General features: G+C 41.5%; 1 protein-coding gene across 1 annotated transcript in view; it reads right to left on the bottom strand.

The window, feature by feature from the left end:
* WDR41 (WD repeat domain 41) overlaps positions 1-17360 on the bottom strand; it is a 53309-nt gene that overhangs the window by 3231 nt on the left and 32718 nt on the right. The window contains exons 7-12 of the mRNA XM_082259216.1: positions 10099-10161; positions 8038-8145; positions 7000-7184; positions 4163-4284; positions 1368-1456; positions 253-386 (exon numbers count right to left, since the gene is read on the bottom strand). Of these exons, the coding sequence (XP_082115342.1) occupies positions 253-386; positions 1368-1456; positions 4163-4284; positions 7000-7184; positions 8038-8145; positions 10099-10161 (701 nt within the window). The remainder of the gene's footprint in view (positions 1-252; positions 387-1367; positions 1457-4162; positions 4285-6999; positions 7185-8037; positions 8146-10098; positions 10162-17360) is intronic.

Below are 17360 nucleotides of genomic sequence, written 5' to 3'. Positions count from 1 at the left end.
GAACAGGAGTCCATCTATAGAGGGACTTCTATTCAATTGCAGTGGCCACACCTGGATAGAAATTCGGCTGGTCCCTGCCGAATTGACCAAATTTTGATCCATCTATGGCCACTTTAACAGCCTAAGCAGAATACACAACCGCTGCTGGAAAAAAAAAAAAACAGGGACAGGGATAGCACACTACCACACTTAGCACTGCTTGCTGAGAGATATTTTCTTGATGTACACTTGTACAGAAACCAAAATCTTTACCTGCACAGCAGAAGAATGTCCAATTAAATCTCCAATCAGCTCCAAGGAAGCTACAATGCCATTTTCATGAATCTTCTTCACTGTTTGATTGGACTGCTTATTGCCTTTTCCAAAGCCCCACATGGTAAAAAAACCTGAAAAAAGGCATTTATCATTTTCAATCTATTAATTCCTTATAATAAAAGAAAACATTCAAGTCAGTGAATATGGGAAATGGCAAGCCATACACAGCTGCCAATCAACACTCAACAACCTTTATCAGGAAAACATTTTCTTTATTAAAGTGGAGGTTTTCCCCCTCCCCTAAAACAAAAAAAAAAAAGCATTCATGTAGATCTGCACGCTGAATACAAAACACTTGAAAGCTTATGTATAATGTATATTACTCTGCTATAAATTCTTCTTCTTCCTGTTATTCAGAGACACTAGTGACATGGCCAGTGCCTTACAGCTGCCCACTGGGTAGACTATGTCACCACTGCCTTCCAGGGAGTTCAAACTGTACTATCATCCAAGGTTTCCTAAATACTTGGGAGAAAGGCCTTTTTGTGTATATATATATATATGATTGCCAACCTTTCAGCAATAAGAGTGTTGGCTGGTGTAATGATGCTCTTGTTGCTCATGGCAATGTATAGACCATAACTAACCATGCCAGATCTCATACCACGCATGCACTATAGACCTGCTAAAGAAGTCATCAGCAAGCAGGCACAGAGAATGAGGAAGAAGAAGCTGGCACCCTATGGCATGAACATATGGTGGCAAAAATGGTGGCATGGGATATGGAGCTGGGGTATAATGGACCAGTGTGTGTTAAATATAAAAAAAAAAAAAAAAAAAAGCAGCATGTTGTGATCTCCTTTTTTTTTGTTCGCCCATAACTTTTCCAATACTACTTTAACTCAGAAATGGCACTGCTGTATATGACAGTGATAACTACAACTCTCATAAGTAACTACTAATGTGGGCCTTACACTGTATGGTTGAATTGTAATGGGCATGATTTGTCATTCGTTTTCTGGTTTCTATTATAAAGAACTAAAAAAAATTAAAAAATAACTACTAATTACAATTGTAGTATTAAACACTAAAGGTTTACCATCACTACATACCTGCTGGTACAGATTCTGCCTGAAGCTGTGGTTTTGATCTCAACTCCCAAATGCGAACACTGCCATCTTCTGAACATGAAACAAGCTGCCTGGATAAAGCAACACTATTTATTTACTGTTTATACTTTTTCTAGAACTAAAATGATTATTCATGCCAAAATGCAAATAGTATTTCACAAAAGCTGTGCAGAAAGTTTGTAGTTAGAGTAATACACTTTGCCAACTTAAGTTAATAAAACAGTTGTAAAGCCTTGACATTTTTTGTATTCCTTGCATGAAGATAAAAAATGTCCCAGTGTTTGTACCATCCCTCACCCCCCTGTATACTTACCTGAGCTCGATCCAGCACTGTGCCCATCTCCAGCAGCTTTCTCCTCTCTCTGTGCTTACAGAGAGATATGACTCTATATGGGGCTAACATTAAACCTCTTTTGGCGTTTATAAGATCCCTTTTAACCTAATGGAGGCACTACAGAATCTCTTGGCTGGGCCGTTTAGCATCAGTTAAAATTACGATTTTGCCCAAGATTTTTATTGTTTCCAGACCCTCCCGATCCCCATGCCACAGAAGAATCTCCGGAGCCTTTAGGGGGATCTTTGGAATTTTACCTGGACCCATAAACAGCACAATTGCCCAATCGGTCCTCTTTGCCTCTAAGAATGATGGGGTACTGACCTTCCCCAATCTCATACGTAGAACAATTGAGGGCAATAGCCTTGTGGGTTACCCTGCTGGCATATAATCGCTGGACTGAAATAGATAAACTGTTGGCCCCGACCCAGATGGAATAAAGATACGGAAATGCCTTCGAACTCTCTTTTGCACTCTATAGCCTTGTTACGCAATCTTTGGAGACAGTTGAAATGTAAACACAATCCCTCCAATCTGAAGCCTCTTTATTGACTGCTTTCCACTATAACTCCAAGATGCCAGACAGCCTTACCTATTAAATTATTTCCCCCAGTTGGAGAGAAGTCTATTTCATTTTGGCCATCTAGTCGATCCCATATTGTGAACACTTTTATCCTTTGAAGAACTTCGAGGAAAGCATGATTTGGCCCACATAGCTTTTTTTTGGATATCTTCAAATACGCCATTATGCTTTATCCTTCACTCCTAATCTCCAAATTTCTAAATTGACCGCGTGAATAGTTCTAGCTAATCCTTCTCAAAAAGGCCTAATTTCTGATATTTATAAACTGTAAAATAAGCAGAAAATAGATACCCAGAGTAAGCATAGGTATATGCTCAAATGGGAGCAGGCTCTTGGAAAATAACTTTCCATAAAACAGTGGAGGACTATATGGTCTTGGGTGGCCAAAAGCTCTAAATGTACTCTTCACAGAGAAAATGTATAAGGAGCTTTTTTTTGGTACATGACTCCTGCTCCATTACAGGCCATATACTCCTCAGCTTCAGACCGCTGCTGGCGCTGCCGTAGAAACCATGGCCGCGTTTCATATTTATTGGTAATGCTCACTTCTGCACTTCGGCGCTCGGTTCCAGACCTTATCCAGCGATTGTTTGATCCGGACATTCTTAGTCTAAAAATCTTTTTATTAGAGTTACTACTCCCTCCTAGGTTATCCAGACTAGCTAAAAAGTTAATGTCTCACATCTTAACGACGGCTAGATGCTTGATAGCCCTTCAATGTCTTGTAATGGGAAAGCCGCTGACCTCCATTGATCTCTATGCCAGGATTAAGGATGTGGAGATTATAGGCTCTCTCAAAGCACGCCTAGCTGACACGATATAACCTCACAATGCGCTGTGGGAGCGTTGGCACTCGAGAGAGGACCCTCCGTGAGGCCCCACAGTCTCTTGTCTGCTTTGATGACGTTGTTTTTGCTACTCAGGATTGAGGAGCTAAGGAACCTTATATCTCTTTCTGTTGTTCTTTCTTTTCCCCTTATCTTTGTTTGTTAGTTTTCTAGATATTCAGTGAGACCTTCCAACTGGAAACCGGACCTCTGACTTCCGATAGGGTCAAGTGCTATTCTGAGCGATTTGTCTCTGAAGTATGCTTGAATATTGATGTTCATGCATATAGACTGTTCTTCTATTTAGTTTCTGTTAAACAGATTAGAAATTATCAGCTGCAGTTGTACTAGACCTACTTTAGTGCTTATGTAGATGTGTGTATGATCCCTGCAATGATCTGTTTTGGTCGTATATGATGTCCAGTGTTTGTCGTGTTTTTTTTCTTGTTTCGAAAAAAGAAAATTTAATAAAAATTGTCAATAATGAAAAAAAATAAATTTGTAAGCTGCAATATAATAAAAGGTTTGCTTTTGGGTTTATTACCACTTTCAGGCTAGTTCGTTTTAGGCAGGAATTCTACTTTTAGGCTAAGTTCACACCAGATGCAGTAAAACTGCGTTACGTGGCTATTCCACCGAAGTTGCACCGCATTACAAGGCAAAATGCCTCGTCTCACTATGTGCCGGGTTCACACCACCGCATTGCAGACGGCAAATAAACTATTTGAGATGTCTGTGTGGCATCTCAAAAACGTTCATTTAAAAATAAGAGAGAGAAAACAGTGTGATGCACTGAGATCAGCGGATCATCACTGTGCTGATCTTGGCTGGACTGCACCGCACACCAGCCGTTGCATTGCATTGAATGAACCCAAAAACATGCACTGAATAAATGAACACATTTAGAAATACTAAATCAAAATAGTTTGCCAACCACAGATCTGCAAAGCTGTTAATAGTCGTGTAAAATTAAAATTACATTTTTATATTTACAATTATTGAAAAAAGTGGTATGCTACTAATGACTTGATACCTGTTTGGAATGTTTGCCATGTGCTGTATACTGGAGTCATGAGCATTCTTCTGAAAACCAATCACTCTCTTTGTATGCAAGTTGTAAACGTAAATTCCTCTTCCCACTGCCACATACACACACTGCAGAGAAAAAACACATACATTACTGTAATCATATTAAATTAATGCCAATTTGCAGCTTTTAGTAAAGACCAAGGAAGTGCAAGTGAACCATTTACTTTACGAATAGATTCAGTGCCTGTGTGAACTGTATAAATTGTATGTATTCTCAACTACACACAGTATACAGTGCTGTGTTTAAGTAATAAGCCAGGAACTTCATGCCCCATTCCCGAAATAAAGCAAAGTCACGTTGAGTTCTGCTCAGCATTTCACAGGGAGATTTGTATTTTATGATTGAATACAAAAAACTTTCTCTGACTGGTGTGACGCAGAGATCATCACATCATCTGTCTGCCTCTCCCCCTCAGCCAATCAGAGGAAGCTTTGTACTCATTTAGAGACTAAAAAGCTCCCTGTGAATGGTTAAGCAGCGCTCAACCCGAATTGAATTTGTTTCAGGCATGGGACAAGAAGTTCTCACCCCACTGCCAGAAAACAGAGCTGTATACTGTATGTACAGTATCTCACAAAAGTGAGTACACCCCTCACATTTTTGTAAATATTTTATTTTATCTTTTCATGTGACAACACTAAAGAAATGACACTTTGCTACAATGTAAAGTAGCGAGTGTACAGCGTGAAAACAGTGTAAATTTGCTGTCCCCTCAAAATAAAAGTGAAAATGTCCAAATGGGGCCCAAAGTCTCAATGTGTGGCAACCACTATTTTCCAGCACTGCATTAACCCTCTTGGGCATGGAGTTCATCAGAGCTTCACAGCTTGCCACTGGAATCCTCTTCCACTCCTCCATGACGACATCATGGAGCTGGTGGATGTTAGAAACCTTGCGCTCCTCCACCTTCCGTTTGAGGATGCCCCGCAGATGCTCAATATGGTTTAGGTCTGGAGACATGCTTGGCCAGCCCATCACCTTTACCCTCAGCTTATTTAGCAAGGCAGTGGTCAACTTGGAGGTGTGTTTGGGGCCGTTATCATGTTGGAATACTGCCCTGAGGCACTCTCCGTAGGGTGTGGATCATGCTCTGCTTCAGTATGTCACAGTACATGTTGGCATTCATGGTTCCCTTAATGAACTGTAGCTCCCCAGTGCGGGCAGCACTCATGCAGCCTCAGGCCATGACACTCTTGCTTGACTGTAGGCAAGACACACTTGTCTTTGTACTCCTCACCTGGTTGCCGCCACACATGTTTGACACCATCTGAACCAAATAGGTTTATCTTGGTCTCATCAGACCACATGACATGGCTCCAGTAATCCATGTCCTTAGTCTGCTTGTCTTCAGCAAAATGCAGACCAATTTGATGCAGTGTGGGACATATGGTCTGAGCACTGTCAGGCTGACCCCCCCACCCCTTCAACATCTGCAGCAATGCAGGCAGCACTCATATGTCTATTACCCAAAGACAACCTCTGGATATGACGCTAAGCACGTGCACTCAACTTCTTTGGTTGACCATGGCGAGGCCGGTTCTGAGTTCAACCTGTCCTGTTAAACCAATGTATGGTCTTGGCCACCGTGCTGCAGCTCAGTTTCAGGGTCTTGGCAATCTTCTTATAGCCTAGGCTATCTTTATGTAGAGCAACAATTCTTTTTTTCAGATCCTCAGAGAGTTCTTTTCCATGAGGTGCCATGTTGAATTTCTAGTGACCAGTATGAGAGAGTGAGAGCGATAACACCAAATTTAACACACCTGCTCCCCATTTACACCTGAGACCTTGTAACACTAACAAGTCACATGACACCGGGGAGGAAAAATGGCTAATTGGGCCCAATTTGGACATTTTGAGTTAGGGGTGTACTCACTTTTGTTGCCAGCGATTTAGACATTAATGGCTGTGTGTTGAGTTATTTTGAGGGGACAGCAAATGTACACTGTTATACGAGCTGTACACTCACTACTTTACATTGTAGCAAAGTATCATTTCTTCATTGTTGTCACATGAAAAGATAGAATAAAATGTTTACAAAAATGTGAGGGGTGTACTCAATTTTGTGAGATACTGTAGCTGAGGCCGTTCAGACTGTTCAGACAGTGCACACAGCACAGCCACTGCATCAGTAAGTGAAGTAAATTTAGATCAGCTTGGTCCAAACAAACCATTTAAACCTCACTGAAAGCTGGAGATCAGCTTTAAAGTGATTGTAAAGTCTCGTTTTTTTTTTTTTTAAATAACAAACATATTATACTTAGCCCTTCTGTGCAGTGGTTTTGCAAAGAGCAGCCCAGATCCTCCTCTTCTCGGGTCCCTGGCTGGAGCTCTTGGTCCCTCCTTCCTGTTGAGTACCCCCAAAGCAAGCAGCTTGCTATAGGGGCACCCGAGCCAAGCTGCAGCTCTGTGTACCCATTCAGACGCAGAGCTGCAGTTTGGCCCCTCCCTCTCTCTCCTCATTGGCAAACTGAGTTTAATTGACAGCTTCGGTAGCCTATGGCACCGCTGCTGTGTCTTAGCCAATCAGGAGAGAGTCGGCTGAGGCATTAGTGGACATCGCTGGATAGAGAGGGGGCTCAGGTAAGTATTAGGGGGGCTGCTGACCACAGAAGGCTTTTTATCCTAATGCATAGAAAGCATTAAGATAAAAAAAACTTCTGACTTTGCAACCCCCTTTAAAAGGAGAGAATAAAGAAAAACAAGAAAGTAAATAAATGACTTACTATGCTCCAAAAATGTACAGCATGTTCTCAGAACTGAAATAGGAACAGAATACAGACCTCTCTATCAGACGACAGATGTTGTATGGAAACCTCCTCTTGTGTTGGCAGCAGTCTATTCTCTGGAGGAGAGTCTTGCTGTGTATATATGTGTGGGAAGTTTCTTTCACAACCTTGGATAGACCAGTCTAAAGCATCCCACACAATCAGCTCCCCAGCATCACAGCCACTCACAAATGTTAGCTCTACAGAATAAAAAACCAAACAGATGGCACAAAATATTTCAATTAACTATTAAACAACATTTAGGCTCAGTAACTGACAGCAACAAAGAAAATGTCTTATCTGCAGCACTCAAAACTACAATACTAATAACAGGCAGTGCCAGTAAAGGGATCACTCCCACTGGGCATACTGCTATGTATCATACGGTCATTTAGAATGCAGACAAAATGCATGAACATGTATAAAAATCCATGGCTTCCTATAGTTCTAAAGCTGGCCATAGATGATTCAATTTTCTTTCCTTTTACTACAGGCGGAAGAAAACCGCTCGATTTCCCCATCAACACACTCACTGTTGATGGAGGAAGCCTCCCGCCGCGCTATTGTATTCTGCCAGCGGGGGGCACGGGGAGCATTCCTGGCCGGCAGAATGTAATGGTTACTACTAGCAGCTATAGCTGCTGGCAGTAACCATATGTAGAAAAATTCAACAGGCTGGTTGTACCCAAGTTGATCGATCAACTTGGGTACAATCAGCCTGCCCATACATGGTTCCAATCTTAGCCAGTCCCTGCTGAACTGGCCGAGATTCTAACCATATATGGCCGGCTTCACGCTACAATTAAAAAAATACAAAAGAAAAATGTCTGCATGGGGAAAAAAGGACTTTAAAGACACCTAACCTGTCAGTTTGGGCTTCTGCACCGTTTTTCACAAAGAAATTGTAAACAAATATATAAATGATGATTTTATTACAAAAATAAATTTGTGTTTTAGAGTTTTGTACATCTGTATTACACTACTTATTTTACAAAACTGTTTTAAAAGCACATAGAATAAAGTAAATAAAAAAAGAAAAGAAAGGATGCTAACCGTTGACATTTATCACAGTTCGAACAATGTCCTTGTGACCTGAAAGGCATTTAATCTGAAAAATATCCCAGTTATCCAATTCTTTGGACGCCCCTATTTTAAAGATTACTAAAGAGAAAAAAGAAATGAATGTTACACAAATGTACAAATAGTAATGCTAGACATTTAACTATACGTAAGAGGACATATTATTATCAAATACAATTTACTATGGGACTACATGCAGACAAGCATATAGAGATCAGTATTTTACTGTTCACATACACATGGTTTTTCGTGCACAAACGTTTCTGCAAAAATGATCAGAAAAATGCTTGTGTTTAAATGCATTAAAATTCTAGTTCTACCCTTCTGTTCTGTTTTCAATCCCATAACGCACTCTCTGTAGCCATGTATATGTGTATGCACCTTAATTGTATGATTTTTGGTTACGGATCTGACTTTTTATAAACTGATAATATACAGATACTGATATTGTTTACTCACCTGTATGCATGTTCCCATTAAAAACAATACACATGCATTCAGATTCGTAAACAAAAAAATGCTTTAAATTATTGGGTTTTTTTTTTTTTTTTTTTTTACACAGCCGTGTGCATGTAACCTAACAGGACACAAACACAGATATTTTTTTTTCTGCAGAATGGAGAGGAAATTTCTGATCCATGTACAGAGCTTTGAACAAGTATTCATACCCCTAGAAAATTTCCACATTTTGTCATGTCACAACCAAAATGTAAATGTATTTTAAAGGGATTTTATGTAATAGACCAACACAAAGTGGCACATATAGTATCTCACAAAAGTGAGTACACCCCTCACATTTTTGTAAATATTTTATTATATCTTTTAATGTGACAACACTGAAGAAATGACACTTTGCTACACTGTAAAGTAGTGAGTGTACAGCTTGTATAACAGTGTACATTTGCTGTCCCCTCAAAATAACTCAACACACAGCCATTAATGTCTAAACCGCTGGCAACAAAAGTGAGTACACCCCTAAGTGTAAATGTCCAAACTGGGCCCATAGTGTCAATATTTTATGTGGCCACCATTATTTTCCAGCACTGCTTTAACCCTCTTGGGCATGGAGTTCACCAGAGCTTCACAGGTTGCAACTGAAGTCCTCTTCTACTCCTCCATGATGACATCACAGAGCTGGTGGATGTTAGAGACCTTGCTCTCCTCTACCTTCTGTTTGAGGATGACCCACAGATGCTCAAAAGGGTTTTGGTCTGGAGACATGCTTGGCCAGTCGATCACCTTTACCTTCAGCTTCTTTAGCAAGGCAGTGGTCGTCTTAGAGGTGTGTTTGGGATCGTTATCTTGGAATACTGCCCTGCGGCCCAGTCCCCGAAGGGAGGGGATCATGCTCTGCTTCAGTATGTCACAGTACATGCTGGCATTCATGGTTCCCTCAATGAACTGTAGCTCTCCAGTGCCAGTAGCACTCATGCAGCCCCAGACCATGACACTCCCAGCACCATGCTTGACTGTAGGCAAGACACACTTGTCTTTGTACTCCTCACCTGGTTGCCGCCACACAAGCTTGACACATCTGAACCAAATCCGTTTATTTTGGTCTCATCAGACCACAGGACATGGTTCTAGTAATTCATGTCCTTAGTTTGCTTTTTGGGTGAGTGGAGCCATATGGGGAACTAGGAGAATAGTTCTCCATCAGGTCCACATTGCTTTTAAATGCACGACAGTGGGCAGATTCCAGTATGGTATCCACCCACCCCATTACAAAACTCCTTGGTCATGTGCCAGTCTGTGTGACATGGACACCTCCAACCTCCATGTTGGTCTCAGATTCATGAATCTGTTTCTAACAGGTACATGATTCTTGCGCAAGCGTCGTCAATTTCTTTGCGGAAGCCTGACAGAATTCTAAATGGTGTCTTTTTATGATTTTTCCCCCCAGAATGTCTCTTCCGAAATAAAAAGCCACCCTGCTCGCAAATGTTATTTTTTTTATCTATAGTTCCACTTTATTCACTAATGTGAGGCTACTCTGTATTGAAATAAAGAAAAAAAGAAGAAAAGGCAACTTACTCAAATCTTTTCCAACTGCTGCCGCCACACAATTCTTGGGCAGTTCAATCAATGCTAAAATACCTTTAAAGACAGAAGGGATATGGTGGTAAGTTTATAGTATTGAAGTAAACATAATTCCTTCTTGCTATTGCAAACTACATTTGTTCACACACAGTGGGTATAGAAAAGAATCACTCCCTTTAAAATAATCACATTTTGTTGCTTTGCAGCCTGAAATGAAAACAGTTTTTGTTTTATCCAGCTGTATTTTACCGTATTTAGTACAATTTAGAACATCCAAGTGAAAGATATAACATCAACATGTAAAAAATAAAAATCAATAAACAAAAATTTAAAAAAACCTGAATCACTGAGTTGGAAAAAGGATCACCCCCTTCTAAAAATGACTTGTAAACTCAATCAGGTGTAGCTAATCACCTTCTCAATGGCACACAAAGCTATTTGACATTCCTTTTATCATGTTTTTATTGAAGATTTTCAAATAAAAATACAAACATCAAGATAAAACATCATCCATTTTCTGTCAATATAGGGATAAGTACATTGGTACATGACTTAACATAGTCAATGCGCGCAATATAGGAAAAGTGAAAAAGAACTATTAAAACAATAAGTATGAGGAGCTCTGTAACATACCGGTGATGCCGGTCGTGCCTCAAGGACACCCGGACACCCCTATTGGGAGCGAACGGTGTACGGATAGGGGCAAGACCAGCCATCTCTCTCAAATATTGAGGAGTAGGCTTGCATTTGAATGTTGATATTTTTAGAAATGACAAGAACAATAGACATTTGCATAACCAAGAAAACTGTGAAAATATGAACAAGTGCAGGAGGAGTTTCTCTCCTCCGATACGTAGCATTAAACAATGATAAAGAAATGAAGGACCATTGGTCCCAAGCAATTGATAAAAAGGCTTTTCGGCTCTTGAGCTAGCAAGAGCAGTACAGTTGTCCATAAGACTAAAGAACAGGATACTGCTCCTGCTCAAAGGCATGAAAAAAAAAAAAAAAAAAAGGGAAGCAAATGCTTAGGTAGAGAGGGCCCAGGGAGAAATAAAAAAGTAAGGGGAAAAGAGAGAAGAGAAAGAAGAAGAGGGGGGAGGGAGGAGGAGTAGGCCATCTCTGTCCCTGAGGTTCACTATGGATATATTGACTCGTAGTGTTGGTTTACAGTTCTAGAAAGCACGTAGGTGGTTGCACTAATGGCTCCAGCACCAGGGCTGCCAAGTGCGTAAAAACTTGTCAAGTGTATCAGTTAATATTGGCATCAGTTTCCCATTCACCAGGGTACCGTGCACCCGACGTTTTACCTCGAAGTTGAGAACCGGCATCTTCCACGCTTTTGCAATCGTCTGCTTCATGGCTGAAAATAGATGGGTCACTAGGGTGCTCTCTCGTTTGGTAGCGCGGTCTATTAGTTTGTGTAAGAGCACCTCCCAGGGGTCTTTCTGTAGGTTTATATGCAATACCGAACTGACCATGTTATAAACTCTTATCCACAGTCATTTAACCTTTTTAAAGGTTTTTTGCCAGCGATTCCAGCAGATGACGGATTTGGAGATGATGACATTTCTCAGAGTCTGGGATGTCGTATGCATCTTTGAGGTACTGAAAGGTGACTATGCTGGGGAGGATAAAAAAAGAGACCAAACCATCGTTAAACCCTTGCTACACCACCACTGATAACTCCTAAGACTCTCCAAACCTGGAGGAAATAAAAGGACAGTTAAATATCTCTAGAAGAGGGAGGTGCAGTGATATCACTTGAACCGAATATTTTAGAGTCCCATACTGCAAGGGAGTGGGACATGACAGGGTTTAAAGGTTTAGGGCGGAGTTGAGAAGGGAGCCAGGGTAAAGAGGACAGCGGGACCGGGTCCGTGTCTACTACATCAATAAAGGTCCAAAGGCGTGCAGCCTTTCTTGCAAAAAATTGGACCATTGCCTTGTAGTAATAGGTGATGTTAGGCATCCTCAATACGCTCTGAGTTTTGGGCTTATAGAGTAATTGTCTGTATAGTCTCGATTTGGCCGAGCCCCAAATAAACCTAAAGAGAAGGTGTTGCAAGGACCACAGGACATGCGGAGGGACCAGAACTGTGAACAGATATAACAGCTTAGGCAGAAGGGTCATCTTTATTGCATGTATCCGGCCAGCCAAGAAATGTCTGTTTTGTTCCAGGACTCCAACAGTCAAGCTCAGAGCTTTAATAAGAGGAGGATTGCTAGCACTATATAGGGTTGGTATGTCAGGGTGAGTGTAATCCCAAGGTAGGGAATAGAATCAGTCCATTGGAAGGAGAAATGGTCCTGTGCCACCTGGAGAGCGTCATCTGTCAGAGAGACATTCAGCGCACGGACTTGGTTTGATTTACATAGAGGCCTGAAAGGGAGGAGAAGCTATCTAACAGAGATTCCAAATTGGGAAGCGTGATATGTGGCGATGTAATATACTTCAAAATATCATTGGCGAACAAGGCAAGCTTGTGGTGTACACTGGCCAATTCAATACCTCTGATGTCAGGGCTCAGGCAAATGTGTGCGGCCAAAGATTCCAGGGCAATAATAAAGAGAAGTGGAGAGAGGAGGCATCCCTGGCGAGTTCCCTGGGCTATAGGGAAGGAGGGCGAAGCATGTCTTATGTATTTCACAGTAGCTGAGGGATCACTATACAGAGCAGCTATCCATAGTAGAAAGGTGTTGCCCACGCCTCTATGGGTCAGGGCTGCTTTTAGATAGGTCCAGGATAGGGTTTCAAATTCTTTCCGGATGTCTAGGGAAAGCAGCATTAGTTGGTTAGTTTGATGGTGTGCTGTATGAGTGAGGAGGAGTGTGCGATGAACACTGTCTGCAGCTTGCCTAAGGGGCAAGAAGCCCACCTGATCTTTATGGATCAAACGGTGTAAGATGCAGTTCATTCAGGGTGGCTAAGATTTATATGTCAACGTTAAGGAGTGAAATTGGGTGGAATTTGGGCCAGGTTTAGGTGTCCTTATCCGGCTTGAGAAGCTTTACAATAGAGGTCTGTAACATGGTTTTGGGTAAAGTTTTGCCTTGCTTAAGGCTATTGAAGTGGGAAATAAGGTACGGAGCTGCTACATCTGAAAATTTTTTGTAGAAAAGGGCCAAGAATCTGTCCGGGACTGGACGTTTGTGGGGGTTTAAGATCTTTAATAACCTGTCGCACTTCTCATTCCATAATGTCAGCACCTAGAGCATCCCGGTGTGCAGGCTTTAAAGATGGCAGGGCCGTTTCATTAAGAAAAAAGGTGAGGTCTAGGTGAGATATGGTTTTTGGAGGGGAATAAATTTTGACAAGTGGTGCCAAAATTCCTTCAATATCCTAATCGGATTAAACATTCAATCTTGGAATCTGGTTCTGAGAGAGAGGGCAGGCTGTCTGGGAGCGAAGGATTTCAGTTTATTTGCCAACATGGTACCAGGCTTGTTACAGTTAGCATAACATTTTTGTTTGGTCCGTCTCAAGTGACGTTTCGCTCTCTCAGTCAGACACAGATCAAGATCCCTCCAAAGCCTATCCACCTCAACTCTCTGTTGATTACTGTGGTTTTGTTTCTGTAGGTTTGTGGCAGCATTTAGCTCAGATTCTAATCGGGAAATCTGTGCCTGTCTCTCCTTCTTCTGGCGAGAAGCATATCAGATTATGTGGCCCTGGATCAACGACTTATAGGCTTCCCATAAGGTGACTGGGGACTGAACTTAACCTACATTAAGTTGAAAGTATTCTGCCGAACATAGTAGCAGGTCTTCTATTGGAGAAGATTGGGACAAAAAGGAATCAGACACCATTTAGGTGAAGGGGGTTTGAGCACGAACGAATTACAAGTAACAAGGGTCGGGTCATGATCAGACCAAGGAACAGTCAAGATAGAGGCAGATAAAACCTGAGGTATAAGCTGCCTGGGGACGAGCATGTGGTCAATTCGTGAGAAACGGGCGTGCGGGTGAGAGTGCTGCGTGTAGTCCCTGGTAATGGGGTGGAGTTCTCTCCAAATATCTACCAGGCCAGAGCGATCTAGAAAATCTCTGTAAGATCCGGAGAAAGTCTCAGTGCCCTTCTGATCGGGTTTAGAGCGATCCAGTTTTTGGTTCAAAACCAGGTTTGAGTCTCCGCACAGCAGGAGAGTTCCTTTAGCATGAGTACGCAGTAGCTCAGAGATGAGACAAGAAGGGTATGTGTCGCTCATTTGGGGCATAATAAGAACAAACCCAAAAGGAGCAGTTATTGGCCGTGAGGATCAGCGATGGTTTTATGACAAGTGAAAGGTATCTTATTATAAAAGGCAATACAAATTCAACGTGTTTTGGAAGGGTCTGTAGCTGTCCACTTTGTGGGAGCGGAGATCCCTGAAGACTTTGGTGCGTTTCTGGGGCAAATTGAGACCCTGGGTGTTTAGGGACAGTCACTTAAGTACCAAAGGATTAACCTATAAAGATATAGCGAATTTGTGATAGCGAGTGGCCTCCGGGGCAGAGAGGAAAAAGAATGGTAGAACAGAAACAGAAAAATTAAGAAGACAAGGAGAAGGGAACAACACACAAAAAAAAAGAAAGATAAAACATTGGTGTAAAAACCCACTTGGTTTCGTGTTTGCATAACGCTGGGTAGCGTTATTGCCAGACATTGGTTCCTAAGGATACCACCCACTGCCACGGAGTATCCTAATCCAATGAGAAGAGGGGGAGACATGGATCACCCCGGACAGGAAGAGTCTCCTACAAAAACAATCAGTACCTGTCATGGACAACTGTTAGGAAAGCAATAAACGATTCTGATGATAAAGTAACATCGCATTTTCCAGCAGGGCGTTGGAAGAGAGAAAAAGCAGGAATCAAAAATTAAACAATGCAAACGAAAGACAATAAGTGAAATGCTCTAATACTTAGAGTCCCATTTCTAACTGTAAGGTGTTGCTGGATAATCTGCTAGAGACCTGCCAGAAAAAAAAAAAAAATATATAAAATAAAATGTGAAAAATGAAGGGAAAGGAAAAATAAGGAAAAACTCTACGAGGGGAAATAGGAGGGAGGGGAGGGGGAATGGAGGAAGGGGAATGGAGGAAGGGGAGGGGGAAGGGGTGGGGAAAGGGAGGAAGGGTAGGAATAGGGGGGAGGGGAGGAAGAGTAAAAATAGGGGGAGGGGAGGAAGGTTAAAAAATAGGGGGAGGGGGTGGAGAGGGGGAAGGGATGAACGGGAAGGAAGGGAAGGGATAGGGGGAGGGGAGGGAAAGAAGGGGGTAAGGGAGAGGGTTAGAAAGGGAGAGGGAAGAGTAGTCAGATAAGGCAAGGATACGTAGGTATTATAAAAAAAATACAGCTAGGTCTCTGTGCATAGCATGGTGAAAACATGAACACAAATATTGCTGAACAGAATTGTCCCTGTTCTAAGGAGCGCAGGGCTCTAGGGGTATATTGTAAGTTGTGTATTTAAGACTCCGGCTCCCGAAGACATGCAGAACCAACCCCCCAGCACACCCAACGGAGTCCGTTGGGGAGTCTGAAGCAACCTGGAGGTCCATCCAAGCCAGGAGGAGTGGGCCCCAGGCTGGGGGCAAGTGCTTTTCAGGAAAAATTACACAAAGTTACACTATTTTGGACAAGTAACATAAAAGTAACAGTTAGGCTTAAGGAATCAAACAATTTTAAAAACATATGGATCCTATAAGCTCAACATAGTCTCCATTAGAAACTTTGGAAGGGGATCCTATATCCTAAAATGACTAAACAGTGCACCTCCAGATCTGGTAATGATAGAACCCCTTGCACCTTGCAGCTATGCTGAGGCAAATAGCAGAGGTGAGAGGCTTTTGCAGAGGTAAATATGAGGACAAAAAAAGCTCTGTATGCAGACGACATGTTGCTCTATCTAGCGGATACTCCAGGATCACTGGTTACCGCAATGTCTGCTATACAGAAATTTGGTACATTTTCTGGACTCCGGATTAGCTGGAATAAGTCTGTACTTCTCCCAATAGACCCATCTGGGACCCTCTCCCCTCCGCAGTGTTGTAGATCAAGGTGGATGTAAAGATTAAATAAAAAGATTAAATATCTCATATTTCCCAAAATTTGCTACAACTACTGCATAAATTTAAATCTCAAAATAAAGTCTGGTGTAAACTGCCACTCTCGGTGGCCAGCCATACTAATCTTTTGAAAATGATATGGATGTCACAATTATTGTACTATTTACAAAACTCGAATTGCTGGATTCCACAGAAATATTTTAAGAGATTCAGTATGTTCTTTCAGAGTCTGATATGGTGGAATAAGCCTGCTAGAAATAAATAGTAAATAATGAATACTTGCAATATTACTACAGTCTGGAGCAGAGGTGGTTCTTTCAATATTTACAATCAAGACATGCTTTGAAGGTTCAAGACCTGGCTCCGACTGCCCATTTTTATCCAGTTCCCATCTTGGATAGTATAGTCCAAGCAAATAATACCAAGGATCTTATTTCCAAAACATTTATGCACGTTTACTTTCTGCATGGCTTTTTAAATTTCCGAGTCCATGCAGGCAAAAGTGGGAGACCCATATTGATGTGGCCCTAGGGGATTTATGGGACCAAAGAATTAAAAATGTGCAGCTTGTTTGATATCTCCAACCCATAGAGTGACTCAACTTATTATTATAAACAAGGAGTATTATACTCTGGAGCTACTGTATAGAGTAAGCAGGAGGGAAAACCCTGAATGTGTAAGATGTGCCAAATCTCCTGGTGCCTTTATACTGAAAGTGCCCAAAATGACAGTTTTTGATAGGATTTATTAGATGTGATAAACTCGATATATGGTACTATGCTAGCTGCAGATCCCAACTTATGTCTCCTTGGATATATAAATTTCAATATCTTGGAATACGATGAGGCAGTGCCTATTTTGAGAATGCAGTTTCTAGCTCGCAAGTTAAAAGCCTCTCGGTGGGTTTCACCCAACCCTCTTACCCTTGAGAAATGGGCAAATATGTATTGTTTGAGAAATATACCTATACTCAACATAATGACTCCTGGAAGTTTGCAAAAAAATATGGAAAAAATTGATAGATGCCCTATGTTTCAATCGAAGTTGACAAAGAGTAGGGAATATTTGTTTTTTCTTTTTTTTTTTTACCTTGGATAGGCTTGCCCCCTAAAAGGAAAGGTTTCCTTTTTTTATATACTAAAAATATTGCTAAATAATATAGCGTAGTGGTTACTCTGGGATATCTTTTGGAAGGCTTGGCTTGACAAC

Source organism: Pelophylax lessonae, assembly GCF_965119305.1.
Source record: "Pelophylax lessonae genome assembly, chromosome: 1".
Lineage (NCBI taxonomy): Eukaryota > Metazoa > Chordata > Amphibia > Anura > Ranidae > Pelophylax > Pelophylax lessonae.
Note: the sequence above shows the minus strand (reverse complement) of the source record. Positions and strands in the feature narration are given on the sequence as shown.